This window comes from Prenolepis imparis, unplaced genomic scaffold (assembly GCF_030444845.1).
Source record: "Prenolepis imparis isolate NDT839.2.m4 unplaced genomic scaffold, iyPreImpa1.0 SCAF_3, whole genome shotgun sequence".
In the NCBI taxonomy this organism is placed as follows: Eukaryota; Metazoa; Arthropoda; class Insecta; order Hymenoptera; family Formicidae; genus Prenolepis; species Prenolepis imparis.
Window position 1 is genome coordinate 21,437,186 of NW_028141161.1, and position 17,115 is coordinate 21,454,300.

At 36.8% G+C, this 17,115-nt stretch overlaps 3 protein-coding genes and 1 long non-coding RNA gene across 6 annotated transcripts; 2 read left to right on the forward strand and 2 right to left on the reverse strand.

Moving 5' to 3' along the window:
- On the forward strand, positions 1-7,408 carry LOC145934045 (uncharacterized). 3 transcript variants are annotated; one of them, XR_014424980.1, is made up of 7 exons: positions 1-201; positions 637-937; positions 1,667-1,877; positions 2,194-2,394; positions 3,360-3,797; positions 6,068-6,574; positions 7,281-7,408. It is a non-coding gene; the product is annotated as an uncharacterized LOC145934045 (long non-coding RNA). The 3 variants fall into 3 exon arrangements; XR_014424981.1 differs by lacking the exon at positions 637-937 and having other exon boundaries at positions 2-201; XR_014424979.1 differs by lacking the exon at positions 1-201 and having other exon boundaries at positions 213-937.
- On the reverse strand, positions 980-12,735 carry Cactin (cactin, spliceosome C complex subunit). The gene is made up of 12 exons (XM_083034241.1): positions 12,417-12,735; positions 11,463-12,325; positions 11,206-11,382; positions 10,921-11,119; positions 10,320-10,820; positions 7,268-7,753; positions 6,054-6,549; positions 4,548-4,664; positions 3,659-3,748; positions 3,367-3,591; positions 2,829-3,000; positions 980-1,808 (listed from the first exon to the last, which is right to left on the reverse strand). Exons 1-12 carry the CDS (start codon positions 12,725-12,727, stop codon positions 1,648-1,650), a joined length of 3,798 nt encoding a protein of 1,265 aa, XP_082890367.1. The 5' UTR covers positions 12,728-12,735; the 3' UTR covers positions 980-1,647.
- A 228-nt stretch (positions 12,736-12,963) lies between these two features.
- On the forward strand, positions 12,964-15,461 carry Cks30a (Cyclin-dependent kinase subunit 30A). The gene is made up of 3 exons (XM_083034240.1): positions 12,964-13,223; positions 14,194-14,321; positions 14,417-15,461. Exons 1-3 carry the CDS (start codon positions 13,018-13,020, stop codon positions 14,482-14,484), a joined length of 402 nt encoding a protein of 133 aa, XP_082890366.1. The 5' UTR covers positions 12,964-13,017; the 3' UTR covers positions 14,485-15,461.
- A 55-nt stretch (positions 15,462-15,516) lies between these two features.
- Vps25 (vacuolar protein sorting 25) lies at positions 15,517-16,901 on the reverse strand. The gene is made up of 4 exons (XM_083034238.1): positions 16,718-16,901; positions 16,294-16,439; positions 15,873-16,091; positions 15,517-15,781 (listed from the first exon to the last, which is right to left on the reverse strand). The coding sequence occupies exons 1-4, from the start codon at positions 16,765-16,767 to the stop codon at positions 15,672-15,674; spliced, it is 525 nt and encodes a 174-aa protein (XP_082890364.1). The 5' UTR covers positions 16,768-16,901; the 3' UTR covers positions 15,517-15,671.
- Positions 16,902-17,115: the final 214 nt, after the last annotated feature.

Genomic DNA, 17,115 nt, shown 5'->3' on the forward strand with positions numbered 1-17,115 from the left:
GAACTTGCAGCTGCACTTTTGCGGTGCGCGTGTGGATGTTCGCTCGTTCTCTCTTTCATCTTCGTAACGATCTAATTTATTGTAACCTACAAGTTTTCTTCTTTTAATTAATTCGAAAAATGCGAGAAGCTGCGACTCAACGATCGGATTTGGCTTGTATTTCTCTTTTACGCAGAATACACAATATATATATATCAGGTGGTAAGAGATAATTTGCGATATTTAATCATAATCTTCTCTTATTTTAAAAATATTTGTTGAAAACATGAAAACACTTATCATATGACGCGTAGTAATGATAAGATTAACTATTATTCGTCTCAAATCGAGAACGTACAGAAGTCTTAAATGATAAAAGCGAATCGACCAATTATAATCGAGAATTTTCATTAATCTAATCTCTTTTCTCGAGAATGTTCGACTTATTTAAGTTTTTTTATGTATTTCCAGTTTGATGTTTGACATATAATTTTTATATTCAATAGAAAATGTGGATTCTAAACTAATGTAACATTTCCGTGAATTCTAATTAAAATAACATTTCCGATTCTTGAAAAACTCTAAAATAACTCTCTTATTGTCGATCAGAACATGAATCTTCCATGATCTCTTATTGTCTTGCATTGGATGTTTTAGGACAATTCGCTCATTGTTAGCTGTGCAGCTACGTGATTGGTTAGGTTATAGATGCACTATTGCTTGCATTTCCAGAGTTTTAGAACGCACTTCAAAAAGCACTCTTGTACCTGCCGCCATCTACAGAGAGTAAAATGTTTCGAGAAATCGATTATATTATAATCGATATAGATTTAAAAGAGAAAAAAATATAGTTTGCATTTCTACAATAAGAAAAATATATATTCTGTACAAGCGACTACAACCATTGTTTTGTCGAATCGAAATGATTCCCGCTGAGAATTTAAAATATTATTTTTTGGTAAGTTCTTTTTCTTGAATAAATTTTATTTTATAAAATTTTTTTATTTGAATCAGTTACAAAGCCACTCTGTGTGTAAATCAATTGCTCGATGAAATATTTTCAATATTTTCCCTAAGATAATGTCAATTTAACAGAAGAAAATTCGCGAACTGGAGTAATTCCAAGACGTCTTTATATATATAATATATACATTATTATGTAGAGATAATTAATTTTTGTTGTCTGAGAAATATAACGTGCGTTATATGCGTATAATTACAACATCACCTATTGACAGTGTCTAAATAATGTTATATTCGTGTTCACATGCAAAGTGCACGTCAAATGTTGCATATATATATCTGAGTCTCTTATTGTTAACTAAAGCTCACTTTTACAGAGTTTAAACGTTTGCTTGAGAAATTATAAGGGGAATTGATATTATACGTATATAAATGCAAACTTAAATTGAAGTAAAAGTTAAATAGAACTGCGAACATCTGTATATGGACACACTATATGTTAAAAAAGTCGCGAGCTAATATTTTATAATATTTAGTCTTCATATAAAAACACACAGATGAGAATCACTTCTATAGAAAAAAGATATAGCGATTTGTTATATGCTCTACTGCTTTATGTTCATATAATTAGATTATTTATATGTCCACCCGAAAAATTGATCTCTAAAATTAAACAAAGAGCAAAAATCGCAGTGTAATAAACCCTCAACGATTTCCTTTACAGCTATTCTCGTGAATGTTCACGCGGTCCGGATTAAAGGTTCTTCCACAACGCTTACATGGCACCAGCTGGCTCAGATGTGTCATCCAATTGGCCTCCGCTGTCGCCGGTTGATCGACCACCACATTTCCCGTAGAAGAATCTTCTGCGAACAGTGAAGTCGTCATTGCCGATTGTATCGTATCTTGAAAAGTGTAGGAAAAATCTTAAAAAGGTACTCGTAAGTCGATTTCTTCCAACAAATTAACGTCGAAGTAAATTCTTTAGAAAAGATGTAGACTTAATAATATATATTATATATATAATATATATAGGTATATTTTATTATAAAATATTTTATTAATATTTTTAATATTTTATATATTATTTTTAATTAAACTTTAAAAAGCAGTGGCAATTCCTTTTCTTTTGCACTCGCGACGTTTTCGAATTTTCAAATTCTTATTTCGGGAATTACGTTTTTCTTTTTGTATGTAAATTAAGAAGAGAAGCTATTTTTTTCCGTCACACGAATTATTGATTCGTTGTAGGCGGCACTTTTGACCAGGAATAATCTGCGGTGTACAGTAAATCAGGCCTACACCCACTTCCATTCCATGGCGGTGCATAAACGAACGCATTACGGATTCATACATCATACATGCACGCGTAATCGCTTTGGTAACCGATTGATTCGCTAAGTACTTGACATATTACTCTTGACCCTGACAGCGGACAGAATGAATCTCAAGGTAAGACAGAAATGTGTGTTTGCAAAAGGGCAAACGTATTACATATCGAATAAACAATTATGAATACTTGGGAAAAAATCAATTTTAAGTATTATTATTTTTTCAGACAAATACTTTTATTTTGATTATTGAAAGAGAATAAAATTAATATATATATTTAAAAACACATACGCTCTTCTCTCTGGCCGTTGAAATATTTAATCGTAATTTTTACGAAACAATTAATATATACTTTCTTTCTCGCCATTCTCTGAAAGTTTAATTTTTCATATTTAAATAGAAAGTGCTGCAAATTTTAAATCAGTCTCTTGTTCAAATATTAAACTCTTTTTTTTTAAATGTGCGTACTTTAGTTGCACGTTCTTCCGATGACTTTTTCGACACTTTTTCCTTATGTTATATTTACATATATGCGTGAGATAATATTGACTTACGTATGTATATGACGTCGGGTTTTTGCGGCTCCTTTCTTCTTCGTGACGGCGACAATTTGTCATTCTCGGCGTGCCATTTCTTCAAGCACTGCGGCTCGTGAATGGCGATACTGGAGGACCCGAAATCTCTACCGCAAATGTAACACGTGACGGTCCTCTTATGCGTTAAATCCTAAAATCAAGCTGTTTACGTCTTCTTCTTCTTTTCTTTTTATCTTCTACTAAACGTTTCGTCCAAAAAAACTTGCTATTTGCACGTTCTCTTTCATTGAAATCGTAATCGCAAGTTTTGCTTTATTTCGCACGCAACACAATCACGTAACGTAAAGTAAGAATATTTTATTTCGCAAAAATGACAGAGACAAGATCGTTTATATATACAGAGTCGTTATACAAAAATAATTCGTTTTAAATATTAAAACATTGAAAAAAATGACCGATCTAAGAGAAATTTATTTGTACGAAAGATATATATGATGACACGAGGTTGACTACAAAGGTTTAATCGCTTACATGCTTTTCTTCTGTAAGGACTCACCGGATACGAAGCTCCCTGGTTTCCGGCCGATTTTTGCCTTTGGACAGTCAGCTGATCTTTCTGCTCGCTTTCCGCCGAATCGTTCTGCATCTGCCATCGTCTGCTGCACTGAGGCTCATGGATCTTGATGCTTCTGGTGCCGAAATTTCGTCCGCAAATCTGACAGGCAACAGTTGGCGGCATAACATTGCGCCCGTTCGACGGTGTGGCCAGTCGTTCGTTATTCTGGAGAAACACGAACGATGAGAAGGAAATATAAAATATGAAGATTATTGAAGAAAAGCTTCAGTACCTTCGGTGCAGCCTTGCAGCTTCTTTCGTGGATCGGCAGTCGTTCCGGCAAAAATGTCCTTCCGCACTTTGCGCACGGAACTAATTGCTCCTGAAAAAAATCCGGATTCTCGTGTCTTTGATCATCATTTAAAAAAAAGGTAAAAAGCGTCAAATTCTGTTTAAAAAATTTTTGCACAAAAAAGATATTCAAATAATATCGCACTTGATTGAATAGAACAGTTTTTATACTCGCGGTAATAAAAAAATCCAATATTGATTATTTATAATTTATAGAAATCGCGAAAATCAAGTACACATTTAAATATATATTATACTTTAGCTAAAGAAATAGATTGATAAATTATTTAACACATTATAGTAGATGCCGGCGATTCAATTAATAATTGCAGAATTCTGATTTGTTACGCAAATGTTCGTTAATCGTCAAAGCTTGGATGATTCTCATTTCGTATGCGTTCGTGCGAGTTATATGCATATGAGATGTTAAAGAGCAATCTTTAATATTCCACGTTAGAATTCTGCACTCAAAAAATTACAAATGGCACGAAATCTTCACACAACATCGCGACACATATTTTCATTATGATTTATAACTCAACTTTAGACACAAAGCGAGTTGAATGTATTTTAAAATTCGAGTATTTATTTTTATAATTTCGATATTTGATTCTTCGAAATCTTTTAGAAACGAAATGTGTTTCTGAATCTCCGTCTGCGCATCTTATAAATCCGCTTCTCGCATCATCGGTCAACTAGGATTGCGTCACCGCCCGATTAGACAAGATTAATGAAGCGCGAACGGAAATGGCGCGGTGAGCTTCTCGCGCAAAGATAATAATCGTAATATCTTCTTAACGCTGCGATGTTAATTAAGAAAGAGTAATTACCTGACTCTGTTCCCAGGCGGCCGCGTTCCAATCGTTGTGTTCGACGTCGACCACAGGTCTTTGCGGCTTGAGTCGTCTTTGAGACGGAGGCAGCAAATTATTCTCGCGATCCCATTTCTGCAATAGAGACATTCGCATAAGTCAAGCAAAAGTAGCATAATAACAAATAGTTATTGAGCAAATAAATATATATATATATATATATATATATATATATATATATATATAGTGTGTATATATGAAATAATATAGAAAAATAATAATTATTCAATATTATAATAAATAAATGAATCAATTTTATTTTTAATTATTAAATTAAATTCTTGAATAAACGTAGAAATTTTTTCTTTTAATAAAAAAGCTGCAACAAATTTTTTGCGACGACTTATGCGACGATTTATATGCGACATGCTGTTGTATCGATTTTACATTGCAGCACATTGGCATTGCTGTTGAGGGTTGACATACAACGTGTTTCTTAATGTCTATCATTTCAAAAAATATATATATATGCCTATCGAGTGACTGTACAAACGTGAATTTTGCTGATCGGATCGCGGATGAGCAAATAACGCGAGAAAGATATAAGGATCGGATAGCATCATTAACGCGTCACCCGGCGCTAAACTTGTGCGCACAAATGCGAGAGATATGGATGCTTTTCTAAATAAGTTCCATCATTACGGAAGAGAAACGCGGTCGGTCGGTCGGTCGGTTGATCGATCGGAGACACTCCGTATAAGAGAACGCGCAAATTAGCGATATCGCTTATATAGTGCGTTATTATAGTTACCTATAGTTACCTATGGTACGACACATCGCACGAATCTGCATCTGTGAGATATCGAGCTCGATGCCGTGCAAACGAGCCGCGCCATCGATTTTGCAAAAGGGCCTTGACTTATTACATGTGCGCATTGTCGTGAGATGCTATTATATTATAAACTTTCTGTATCGCGAAATCGCGGATGTCACACGTAAAGTGTGGAATTTACTCGGACATTCCACGACTATTTCTCGATTAATCGCTCTAACTCTCTATTTTAAAAGGCTCTGAATTAAGTTATATAATTTGTGAACTATAAAAGAGATAGGAATGAGATTTTTATTCATAGTTGTTTAATTATACGATTCGCGCGATGTGTTTTAGCTTCTTATTTTTCCATCTTCTCGATTAAATTAAATTTACGAAAAGTTTTATCGCATTATTGTATGCAATAATTATATAATTAATAGATCGAAAAGATTCTGATATGTAAATACAAACCACAATATAAAAAGAACTGGTATAAGAGTCAGGCAGATATCAGATGCAATAGAATTATTTTTAAATTTCTCTATACTTATTTTGATACATTAATTTGATACATTAATTTATATAATTATTGCGCGCGTACAATAATGTGATAAAATTTTTTCTGGCTCTTATCAGCCTTTTTTATGTCATGTTTTATATATTTATAAATTAATGCGTTATATTAAGATGTGACGATTAAAGCCATTTACCTCCATGCACTTAGGCTCGTGGATGGGGAAACTGACGGTGCCGAATTCCCGGCCACAAATGTAGCACGTGACCGTCTTGGGGCCCCGTTTCGTGGACGACGACCTGACCTGCCGGCCCGAGTCCTGGGCAGAAGGATCCTGAGAAGCGACCGGCCTCGTCTCGATCTTCTCGTCCGATCTGTTTCTGTTCCGGTCGCTGCGAAAGTTCAACGCCACCGGCTTCTGGATAGACTTGGGCACCGGCGGCACCGCGGGCTTCGGCTTCATCGTCGACGTCGGCGTCGGCGTCGACGTCGGGATGTCCTTGATCTTGGTTTGACTGCCCTTCGGATGACTGTGAAATCTCTCCGGCTGATCCGGACGACCGCAGGTCTTGCAGGGCTCCGGAGCGCTCCTCGTCGACGACGCGGCGGCGGTGAATATCTCCAGATCGCTCGGCAAACCAGCCCGCGAGTTCTTCTTCTTCACCGTGGACAGCACTTTGGGAGGACCATTTCTAATTCGCACAAATAGATACAGATGTAAGTAGTTTTAGTTGAGTCATCAGATGCGAATGCAGTATTTAATATTGAGATCTTTAAATTGATACTGTAATTATTTTTCGAGGATAATTCATGACTTTTTTTCAAGTTTTTTCCAATTACCCATTATACGTGAATATTCGATATTTTTTAATGATTTTAATATAATTTATTTTTTATTTATTATTTCCATATTTTGTTTTAAAGTAAAGTTTGAAAATACTCTACTGAAAGAAGTTTTTATAAGAGAATGTAGAGCACTATGAAAAATGCTGTTACTTTTGATATATCTGCAGAATACAGTAAAGAGAAAGGAGTAAAGTAGTTATTTCGGCTTATATAGAGCCATTACTTCCAACATCTAGCACGGTATCAATAACTTATTTCCGCAGAAATGTACATTCGCGCGAGCGTATTCTACAATAGTTTTACTTACATCAGCGATTCGATCGAATATTATTTTAATTCGATAACTCCTCCTTCTAAATTGTAGTTTATTTTACAGTTTAATTTTTAAATATTATTTTTTTTTAATGTGCAAATTAGGTTTATTGATACACACACATAATGTATTATATAGAAACTTTTGAAAAATTTTCTTATTATCTTTTAAAAAAAATTCAATTTTTTATTTTCGCGAAAAATAAATAGCTCTATATTTAATAAATAATAATCGATTATTAATCAGATCACCTATTATTATTAGCGTCGAGTTTCCGGACATCGGAGTTCCGTGTCACGGGGGCTGCGGGCGACGTGATCTTCTGACCTCCGGTGGGCGATCGCAATCGGTCGGCCTCCTCCATCTGACGACTCGGCTCGCGGATCTGCTCGAAACTCCGTCGCTGGCGGTGCGTCACTGGAGCGTCTTCGCGGGACGACCACGAAGCGGTTGACGTGGCGGGGACGGCGGCGCTTCGGCGGCGACGTCGTCGTGTCGCCGATGACGACGACGGTACCAATAACAATGACGATAACGACGAAGACGATGCGGACGTCGTGTCCCCGCTGACCGACTTGTTCAGGGTGGACTGGTGGAAACGCGTCATCGAGTCGCACAGCAGCTCCTTACTCAGCAGCGACATGTCCAGCTTATCTACCAGCGCGGGGTCCAACACGCTCGGCCGCGCGAGATTCGCCGTCTTCGGCCTCTCCGGCTCTTCCGCGCGGAACCCGTCCGTCCGTTTTATCTTGGGCGGCCAAGTGCCGGTGTTGTTCGCCGCATTTCTCGCCGTCGTCCTCTTGGTCGCACCTGTTCAAAAGATATTCTGTCGATTACGATGTCGTTACGCGCGTTACATCAGTTAATATCCATTAGAGAAGAGCCATAATTATTGTAAAAAATTTCTCATAATTGTTTTTTTTTCCCCCCTTTTAAAGATCTCAGATTAATATATACTGGGATTATTAAACAGTATAATTTAACGTTTGGATAATTGGATATCGGAAGATATAAACTTGATAAGATTGAAAAAATGTACTAGGACATAATAATAATGTAAATTATTTTTTCTTTTAACAAAATTATTTCAATTGTGAGAAAAGTTTCTCTCAAAAAATGGATATTGACTTTTTTAATAGATTGACATTTATATTTAAATCGATATAAAAAAATCAGAAATCTATTTCAGAGATATAAACTAGAAAAAAATATTTCTATTGAAAAATTTATTTATAATATTGCGTAAAAATATTTTCTGCGTTATCAATCAACTAAATTTATCCTGTAATTTTTGAATTCTTTTTTCAACATTCTATTTAAGAAATATTTATAATTTTTTTTATTAGATATGTCAATCGCGAGTAGAGTTCCGCTAAAACATTTTAAATATGATGTATGCTTGTTAAAAATTGATTTTTTTATCAATGTACATCAGTTTAATATGTACAACGTACATCGATAAGTTTGCGATAAAATACGCGATAAAATACATAATACATGTAATAGAAGTACATTACCTTTCAAAATTTTCAAGTCATCTTTTAGTATGAGAAACGTTTTCTCCGACAGAAATTCGCACGGTCCTTTCTTCCACTTCATGGGGTATTTTATCGATTTCGTGATCTTACAAATTGCGGATATCAGAATTATTCGCGCGCTGCTCGTGTCGCGAAGCGAATTATCATTATATATTTCTCGTCACGCTAAATTCACTTCCCCTTCGATTTGCACCAACACTTTTACATCGATTTATGAGAGATGAAATAAATTTAAAAATCTATTAAGCTCTTCTTCAAAAATGTCATCGTTCAGAAATCACGTTTTACAATATATTATAATTTATCTCATCATCAATGACATGTGTTTCATGAAAACTTTCGCGATGGAAAATATTTCCCGACGCCCGCTAAATTCTGCTCGAGCGATCTTTTGCTTTTCCACACGAGTGGGTGTCGTTTTGTCTTCGAATCCGAGTTGCTCGACGGCTTGACGTCACAAATGTATAGTACTTTTCCACCCGATGAACACGAGCGATAAGTAGCGATTTCCGTTTATTACAATCTATTGAACCGATTATCGAATCGGAAACACAGAAGTCCACTTAATAACTGTAATTGATTTAACGACGACGCCAAAGTAATTACAATTTAATTAATTTACACCACTCTCGTTGTAAATGCGAAAACGTGGTTCCTCTTTTTTTTTTCAAATTTTATTTTACGAATCGCACACGTAACACAGACGAAGAATGATCGTGTATCCTTAATAGTGAACGTAAAGCGGAAGTGAAATTCCGGAGTTCGACGCGCAGCTCCTCGCCGTCGAATTACGCGGCGTACTGCGAGGCTCGGCTTTACCTTGCCATTAACTTCGCACAGCTTTTACCTTCCTCATACACATATACGAGTATAAGTGTGCGGTCGACTGTGTGACAGTACACAGGTGGCAGAGGAAAAATCGATCCAACGACCACCGTTTAAAACGGCTATAGCATCGCGCTAGGGTGTGTGTTCTCGTCATCGCGCGGAAGTTGTTCGAGCGAGCGATAAAAGTACGCGGAAATCACGAAGGCAGCCCAACGCGCTTTGCCATAAAACAACAACAGTATAGTCAGTTCCGTTTAAGCAAAAAATACCCTCTCTATATTCCTAGAGAAATCTTGACTGTATTAATTTTTGTATATATAAATACAATATCAAAAAATCTGCCCGTAACGTTGTACAATAATAAAATAATATATATATACAAGGCTTACCTATAAAATTATGGATATTAAATAATGATACATATTTTACATTAACGGCGGTATCTGTATCTCTTGAAGTGAAACCACAACTGAAAGATGTTGTTGTGAAACTGACATCTGAATCCGCGTTTATACGAATATTCCCATTCCCGGTTGACAATCTTGAACGCGATGTCCTCATAAGGCGGGCCCGCGTGAAACCGCAAAATAGCAAAGTCCTTATTATCGGCGCAAGGTGTCTGAAAGTTAAACATCGAGAATTAACTCTCGAGACATCTATATCGATTAAATTAAATATTTAAATAATTTTACGTCCGCGCGCGCGCGAGAAAGAAAGAGAGATTATATATATATATTTATATATATTTAATTATATCCTATAATTTTTTTTAAATTAAAATATTTAAATAATTTATATATATAAGAACGAAATATATAAGAACGAATAGTATTATATATATACTATTTTTGTTCTTATATATATAATTATTTAAATATTTCAATTTAATTGATATATACATGCGTATATATGTATATGTATGCCTGTATGTATGTATCTTACCAGAAAGTATTCCGGCGTAGTATTTTTATCAATAAGATCTGGGTAGAAGATGTTGAACTTATAGCCTTGCACAATCTTGGGTGGCGGATTGTCCATGTCGTAGTGCGTTTGGTTGTACTTGTTCCACTCGAAGCCGGTATGCACGCGATTGAAGTAACGCGGCTTACGTGGTCGATACTTGTCGGACCAGAGATAGATCTGCGCCTCCAGCGACGACTCGACGCTGAACTGCGCCTCGTCCGAGCCCATGCCCTTGCGCGCCTCCCGGTGCATCGCTTGCTCCTCGCTCGTTAGCACGTTCTGAATCTTCCTGCCGGTGCTGAGCACCTGCTGCCTCGCGTACTCCAGTCGCTGACTGTCCTCATTCTCCTGTGTAACGAGCGTACCTGGCTCGAGTTGCGAATAAAGTATATAAGTAGGCGAGTAGCCGCCCGCTTCGTACTCGCGGAAGGATTCGAATAATAGATCATCGGCGGCATTAGTTTCCTGATTATTACTGAAACATATGGGACAATTGTTTACTTTATCATCATCGAGAGAAACAGAATCAAGTTTTAATTAGGAAAAAGAATCGATGTGAAGGAGAGAACACTTACTCTGGACTATTTTCGTTCTTCTCGACAGCTGTACTCGTGGAAGGCCCGTCCTGCTTAACTAAAGATTCGTTTTCTTGCGCTTGCGAGCTCTCAGCCTCGTTCTCTGCTCTGGCTACACCTTGTTCGGCGATCAGAACCTCCAACTTCTTACGCAGGTTCTCTTGATGTCGATCTCTAAGTCGTGCCCTCGCCATGTGGGCTACATGGTTAATACTTAGCGTGAATAGCATGCATTATTATTTGCAGTTTTTGAATATGTTTCTAAATTAATCATATCTCTCTTACCTTTCAATTGCGACAATAGGCTTTCCCAGTATCCGATATCGACGCCTTCTGGCTTTCCCGTAATTTTTGCCTGAATCTGCAACTGTAGAGCTTCCAATTGCGTCGCAGTTTTACCCTTGAAAATAGTCGTAACGTCTTTGGCGACTGATTCATGAATTCCTTCTCTTCTACCAACAGCTGAAAAAAGAAATATATGTGATATAGATATAGAATACAAATATACAATAACAAAAAAAAAAAAGAATCGCTCTTCTTACCAACTTCGTATTCCGTCCGTTCCAGCTTTCTGAGCTTGTGCAACTCATCTTCTACTATCACTGTTATATCGTTCCAGTAATCTAAATTTTTACCCCTCTCCAATTCCTTGTAAACCTTAATATCTTCTATGAGATCCTCCAGATCTTTCACTTGCAAACCTCGCAAGTATGTATATGGCTCGTGCATTTCTACCGCGTCGACCTCTTCCTCCGCGCTGATGTACTTGGCAAGAAGATCGATAGGTTTCGCCCGACCGTCTTGAATCCTAATGCGGGATCTTAATCTAGCCTGCTCGAGATGAAATTGATCTTCCTGTCGAGCCCATTGTTCTAGTTGCGCAGCTTCTTTACCTCTTTGCAACATGGTCATTTCCTCCTCCCTCTGTTGCCGCTCCAATTCTCTCTCTTGCCTCCTCTTCTTCACCTTCTCCAACTCTCTCTTAGTCTCCTCCTGTTTATGTCTGTTACGAATCTCCAATTCCTCTCTGCCCACACCGAGGAGACCCTCCTTCCCCAATTTTTTCGACCACACAAAAGTGGAGAGAATATTGCCATCGCCAAATGGATTATCCGTATTCGTGTAGTGTAAATAGTCATTGTCCCAGCCCATTCTCTCCTTACGCTTGCGTTCCTTGGCTTCCTTCTTCTTTAGGCGACGTAGGCGCTTCTCCTCTGGCGTTTCCGTCGCTTTCATCAGCTCCTTCTGGCGTTTACGTTCGTCGATCTGTTTCTGCCGCTGCTTTTGCAGTTTCTCCAACAATTTTGTAGAGTTCGAGGATGAATCTGTGGACGAGCCGTTGCTAGGTTTGCTCGTATCAGACGACGAAGATGACATGGACGACGTAGACGATGAAGACGACTCCCTGAATGAAAAACACGTCGATATAAATTGTGAAACAAAGAGCAGAAGAAAATGAATCGAAGAATAACTGAAAAGGTGAGAAAGAAACCTACCTCTTTCGGCTTTTATACTTGGAAGACTTCTTCCGCGATTCGCGACCCGCATAAGAATCCTCGCTGCACCTTTCCGCACCTTTGTGTCCGGATATCGTCTTGGATCTCCTGGATTCCGCGTAACCGCGATCCCTTCGCGACGTTCGCTCCTTACGTCCGCGATCGTCGTCGTGTCCCCTCCTCGATCTGCGATCACCGTCGCGAGAGTATCTCTCCATCGTGTTACGAGAATAGGAAAAATAATTATTATCGGACGAAAAGGACCTAACCTCGCTCTCTTCCGGCGACGATGCGTTTGACAGCCGCGCCATCTTGCTGCGGCGACGCAGCTGATTCCACAGCTGACTACGCGAGTCAACAGCGGAGTCGCCGGACTCGGAGCCCGAAGGGATCGACCAAGAGGAAGGACGCTCCTCATCGCCGACCACCAGATCCCTTTTCTCCATCTTCATTTCGAGTATTTTTGCGGTACGACGACGTCGCGAAAGAGATATATATCTCGGCGAAAGTCTCTCTCTTGACAGCCGCAGTTAGGTCGACTTTGCTGCTCGCATGCTCACGACGACCGGCATATCCGTTAAACTTTCAAATTAGACAGCGTATGCACGCTAGCGCGAGTGGTCTTTTTCGCAAGATTCGCCCGGTGCGTGTATTTATTGTGTATTTTTTGTCCCCTAGCGCGAATCCGAGTCCTCTCTCTCTCTCTCTCTCTGTCGGTGATCTCGGAATACATATCGACGATACATACACGATGTCGGACAACATCTATTATTCCCGCAAGTACTACGACGACAAGTACGAATACAGGTGAGTACTGCACGCAGGGAGTCCTTTATGGATTCCCTTTCTTCTACGTCCTCTGTCTCCTTCTCCGGACGGAGCCCCCGCTCATCTCGATTCCTCGCGAATTTTGACGTTTCCTACGTCATCCACGAGAGGCTGAGACGACGCCGTCTCTGCGCCTGATTCATCCTTTTCTCTCTCTCCTCTCTTCTTCTTTTTTTTTTTTTTTCGTCCTCGTGTTTTTCATCCTCGTCTTCCTCGTCAGCAGCGTGTCGAAACGCATCGTTTAAATGGCCGAATCGAGAAAGTTCCCTGTTGTTTTTTTCTATTTAAATGGATCCGATCGTCGCTTCGTCACGATTCCAGATTCCTTGACCTTCATAGGTTTGCTTTCGGATAAAGAAGAAATAGTACTATGTACTTTTTCTCTCGCGCAAACACTATCATTTTAATGCGAGAAATCTTCTATTAAAAGAAGGACAGACGTGATGTGTATAAAAAAATAAGGGAAGATAATAGTACTGTATATTCGCAAATTTCTATTTAAAGTTTTAACTATAAAAATTATATAAGATGAAAGTTCGAGAAAATATTTTCAGTTAAATATTAATTTTATATATATCGCGTTACGAGTTAAATATTTTTTTGTTTGTTGTACTAATTGTAAAAGTAAAATAACAAAATTGAATTTAGAAATTATCATCTTGCACAATGCGATGATCAATTTTTCAAGAACAAATTGATAAAAATTTATTTTACAAATTGGTAAATTTTATTTAAATTAGTAAATCATTTTTTAAAATGAGAAAAAGAAAATTGAAAATTTTTAATTTATTTTAAATAGTATATAATAGTACGTATATGTGTGATAAATCTTTATAGAAAGATTTAGAAGATTTATTATGCATATTTGTTATTTTTTTCTCGTGTATTTATCATTTTTATATTTTCTTTTTCTTTTCATTAATTGTCTCTTTTTATAAATTCTTTATAGGCATGTTGTTTTGCCAAAAGAAATGGTAAAACTGGTGCCGAGAACTCATCTGCTCTCCGAGCAGGAATGGAGAGCCATTGGAGTCCAGCAAAGTCAAGGATGGGTACATTACATGATTCACGAGCCTGGTATGCATTTACATCATTCTAACATTTCTAATATTTACATTATTCTAATATTGACGCACAATTAATAAGAAATTTGTTTTAATGAATGATTTCAGAACCACACATCCTTTTATTTAAGAGAAAGATAACGACACCCCCAGAACTAAGAGAGGAAGACAACTAAATGCGGCGAAATTATTATATTTTTAGTTTGTAAATAATGATTCAGATCATGTTCATATTTATAGTGGGACATATTTGTGACGGTAAAGCACGGTTACTTTCTCTCTCCCTTTCTTCGTCTTTAGCATCACAAACACGCTGCATGATCAAATTATTATCTTTCTATAGATTCGGTTTAAGAAAACCGCGCAAATCAATCCTACGTAAACATGGTTTAGTTAAATTCCACAAAATAGTATGTCCATGGTCTTTGTGTTTATTACTTTGCTTAGTCATTTGTGAAGAAATGTCAAGCAAGTATGCTGTATATATGTCTATAGAGTATCTTACTTAGTTTTTAATCATCCCTTTGTCATAGCTTTGTCATCTTTTTGCACGGAACTTAAGAGAGAAAGATATCTTATGATATATTAACTCTAAGAATACATGTGACATACTCTAGTTGTCCCCAAAGGTGGTAATGTAGTAATTCTGAAGCGAAGTAATTTATAAGAGTTTACTCTTGTGATCGTACAGAGTGCCTTGTAGGAGATTAGTCTAAAAATTTCAATTAAATTAAGGCGCTTAGGATAAACATTAAGTTCATTAAGTTTGACAAAAGTTTTAACATAATTAATACAAAAGAAGTGTAAACACATTATGTTTCATGCAACTCGTTCATTTCAATTTTAGAACTTTGACTCTAATTTAAGTTTTATTTTTATTTTACTTTTGCATTTTTTTTTGTTTCGAGTAATTTTATATATATTGTATGCGATTTATATAGCCTTGAAGACTGTATAAACGGATACATTATTAGTTCATACTCGAAATACAAAGATAACGGAATTATTATTTATTGTAATACACGGATACACAGATTCACCCGAACGTCAGGTATGCTTAGCGATTTTGGTTACTTTTTATAAGAAAAAAAAAAAAAAAGAAAAGGATGTATTACTAATTATATTATGTTAAATAAATGTTTGCATTTATGAACACAATATCATTTTATTTATAAACAATATTACCTTATATTTAACAATATTTTCTTTACATCGCTTGTGTAATCATAAATTTGACAAAAACATACATCTAAATGCAGATATTTATAAGTTATAGTGTCTCAAATGTATGTATTTTAGTTTGTTTCGCATATATCTATACTCGTCGTGCGACTTTCGGCAACATTGCGTAACTTTTCAAGGATTAGAAGAATTTGACACCTTGACTATCAAGTAAGATTAGCTCTGCCTTTCTGGCATTCTCCAGCATCCTCAATGATCTGATTAGTACTTCTGTGTCGAGACCATGGAATTCTGTAAAATTTAAAAGTATGTAAAAAGAATCATGGATTGCTATGGGTACGATGGATCGCAACGAACAATATAATTGACCACTGAAATGTACCTTGATCAGTCGTATCTTCCCCTTGCGTCAGTTCGAATAATGTGCACACAGATCCGATGAAACCGCTCTCCTGTGCCCAATTATATATTATATCGCCCCATTCCTCTAAAGTGTGCCAATAAACTAACCATCTCTGTTTGCTTTTGTCTAGCGGAGATGCGTTTCCTGATTTTCCTAGTTCTTCCAATATTAATAACACAGCTTCGGATGGCAACCTTCCTATTATCATTTTGTTAAGGAGCTCTTTTCGAGCAGCATTTCTGAATAAACTATTGTAAATAGTATTATTATTATTATATAAGTAAATAAACAAATAGTTAAATACACGCATGAGCAATATATAGAAATTTCATTGAATAGAGCATACGATAAGATTACGTAGTAAAATAGTCTTGCGATATAAGAAATAAAAGAAGGATACTATTTATATTGGTGTTATTGAACAGAGGATTCGTGTGGACTTCTCGCACGTCCACGACGGCCTGCTTCGTGATACGATGATATTCGAGCACCAAGCTCTTCCAGGCCGCTATTTGTTTCGCTCTAGTATCCGCGTGAGGTTGAAGTCTGCAATATAAACGAAGCAATATCATAAATTACGCGTAGTATTTTTCTTCCAATTTACTAACACATTTTGCAAAAAATAATAATGTAAAAAAATGTGAAACATCGACGTACTTTCGTTTTCGATTTTCATTCTTAACCTATGCGACATTTTGCGACCTTTTTCAACGAAACAGACACGCATGCTTTGCATTCGAGCACACTTGTCTGAAACGTTTGTCAGCGTTGCGTTTTAATCTCGTTGTGCAAACGCACGCATGCTTTTCGGCGACGATACTCACGTAAAAAACGGAGGGAAACTGTATTGCCACGGCCACTCAATTTCTGCCATTGTCAATGATCAATTGTCGTACGACGACAATTCGTGCGTACGCTATCGTGATTCATGCAATTATTATTCTGATAGAAATCATTCAGAATTCAGAGCATCGAAGATGCTTTCAATTTGCCGAAATTAAGTAATGCATCTTTTGCATAAAATAAAAACACAGCCATATCTGTTGTATTTCTTAATCCCACTTCGGATTTACATTTATAGTTATTATGCGAAAATTTTTCTATATATAATTTGATTTTACAATTATTTTTGAAAAATTATTTTAAAATTACTTCTCTCTTTCTCAGACTCGTGAGCTTCTGTATATAGACTTAAATTTAAGCGAATGGATTCTTTTTGCAA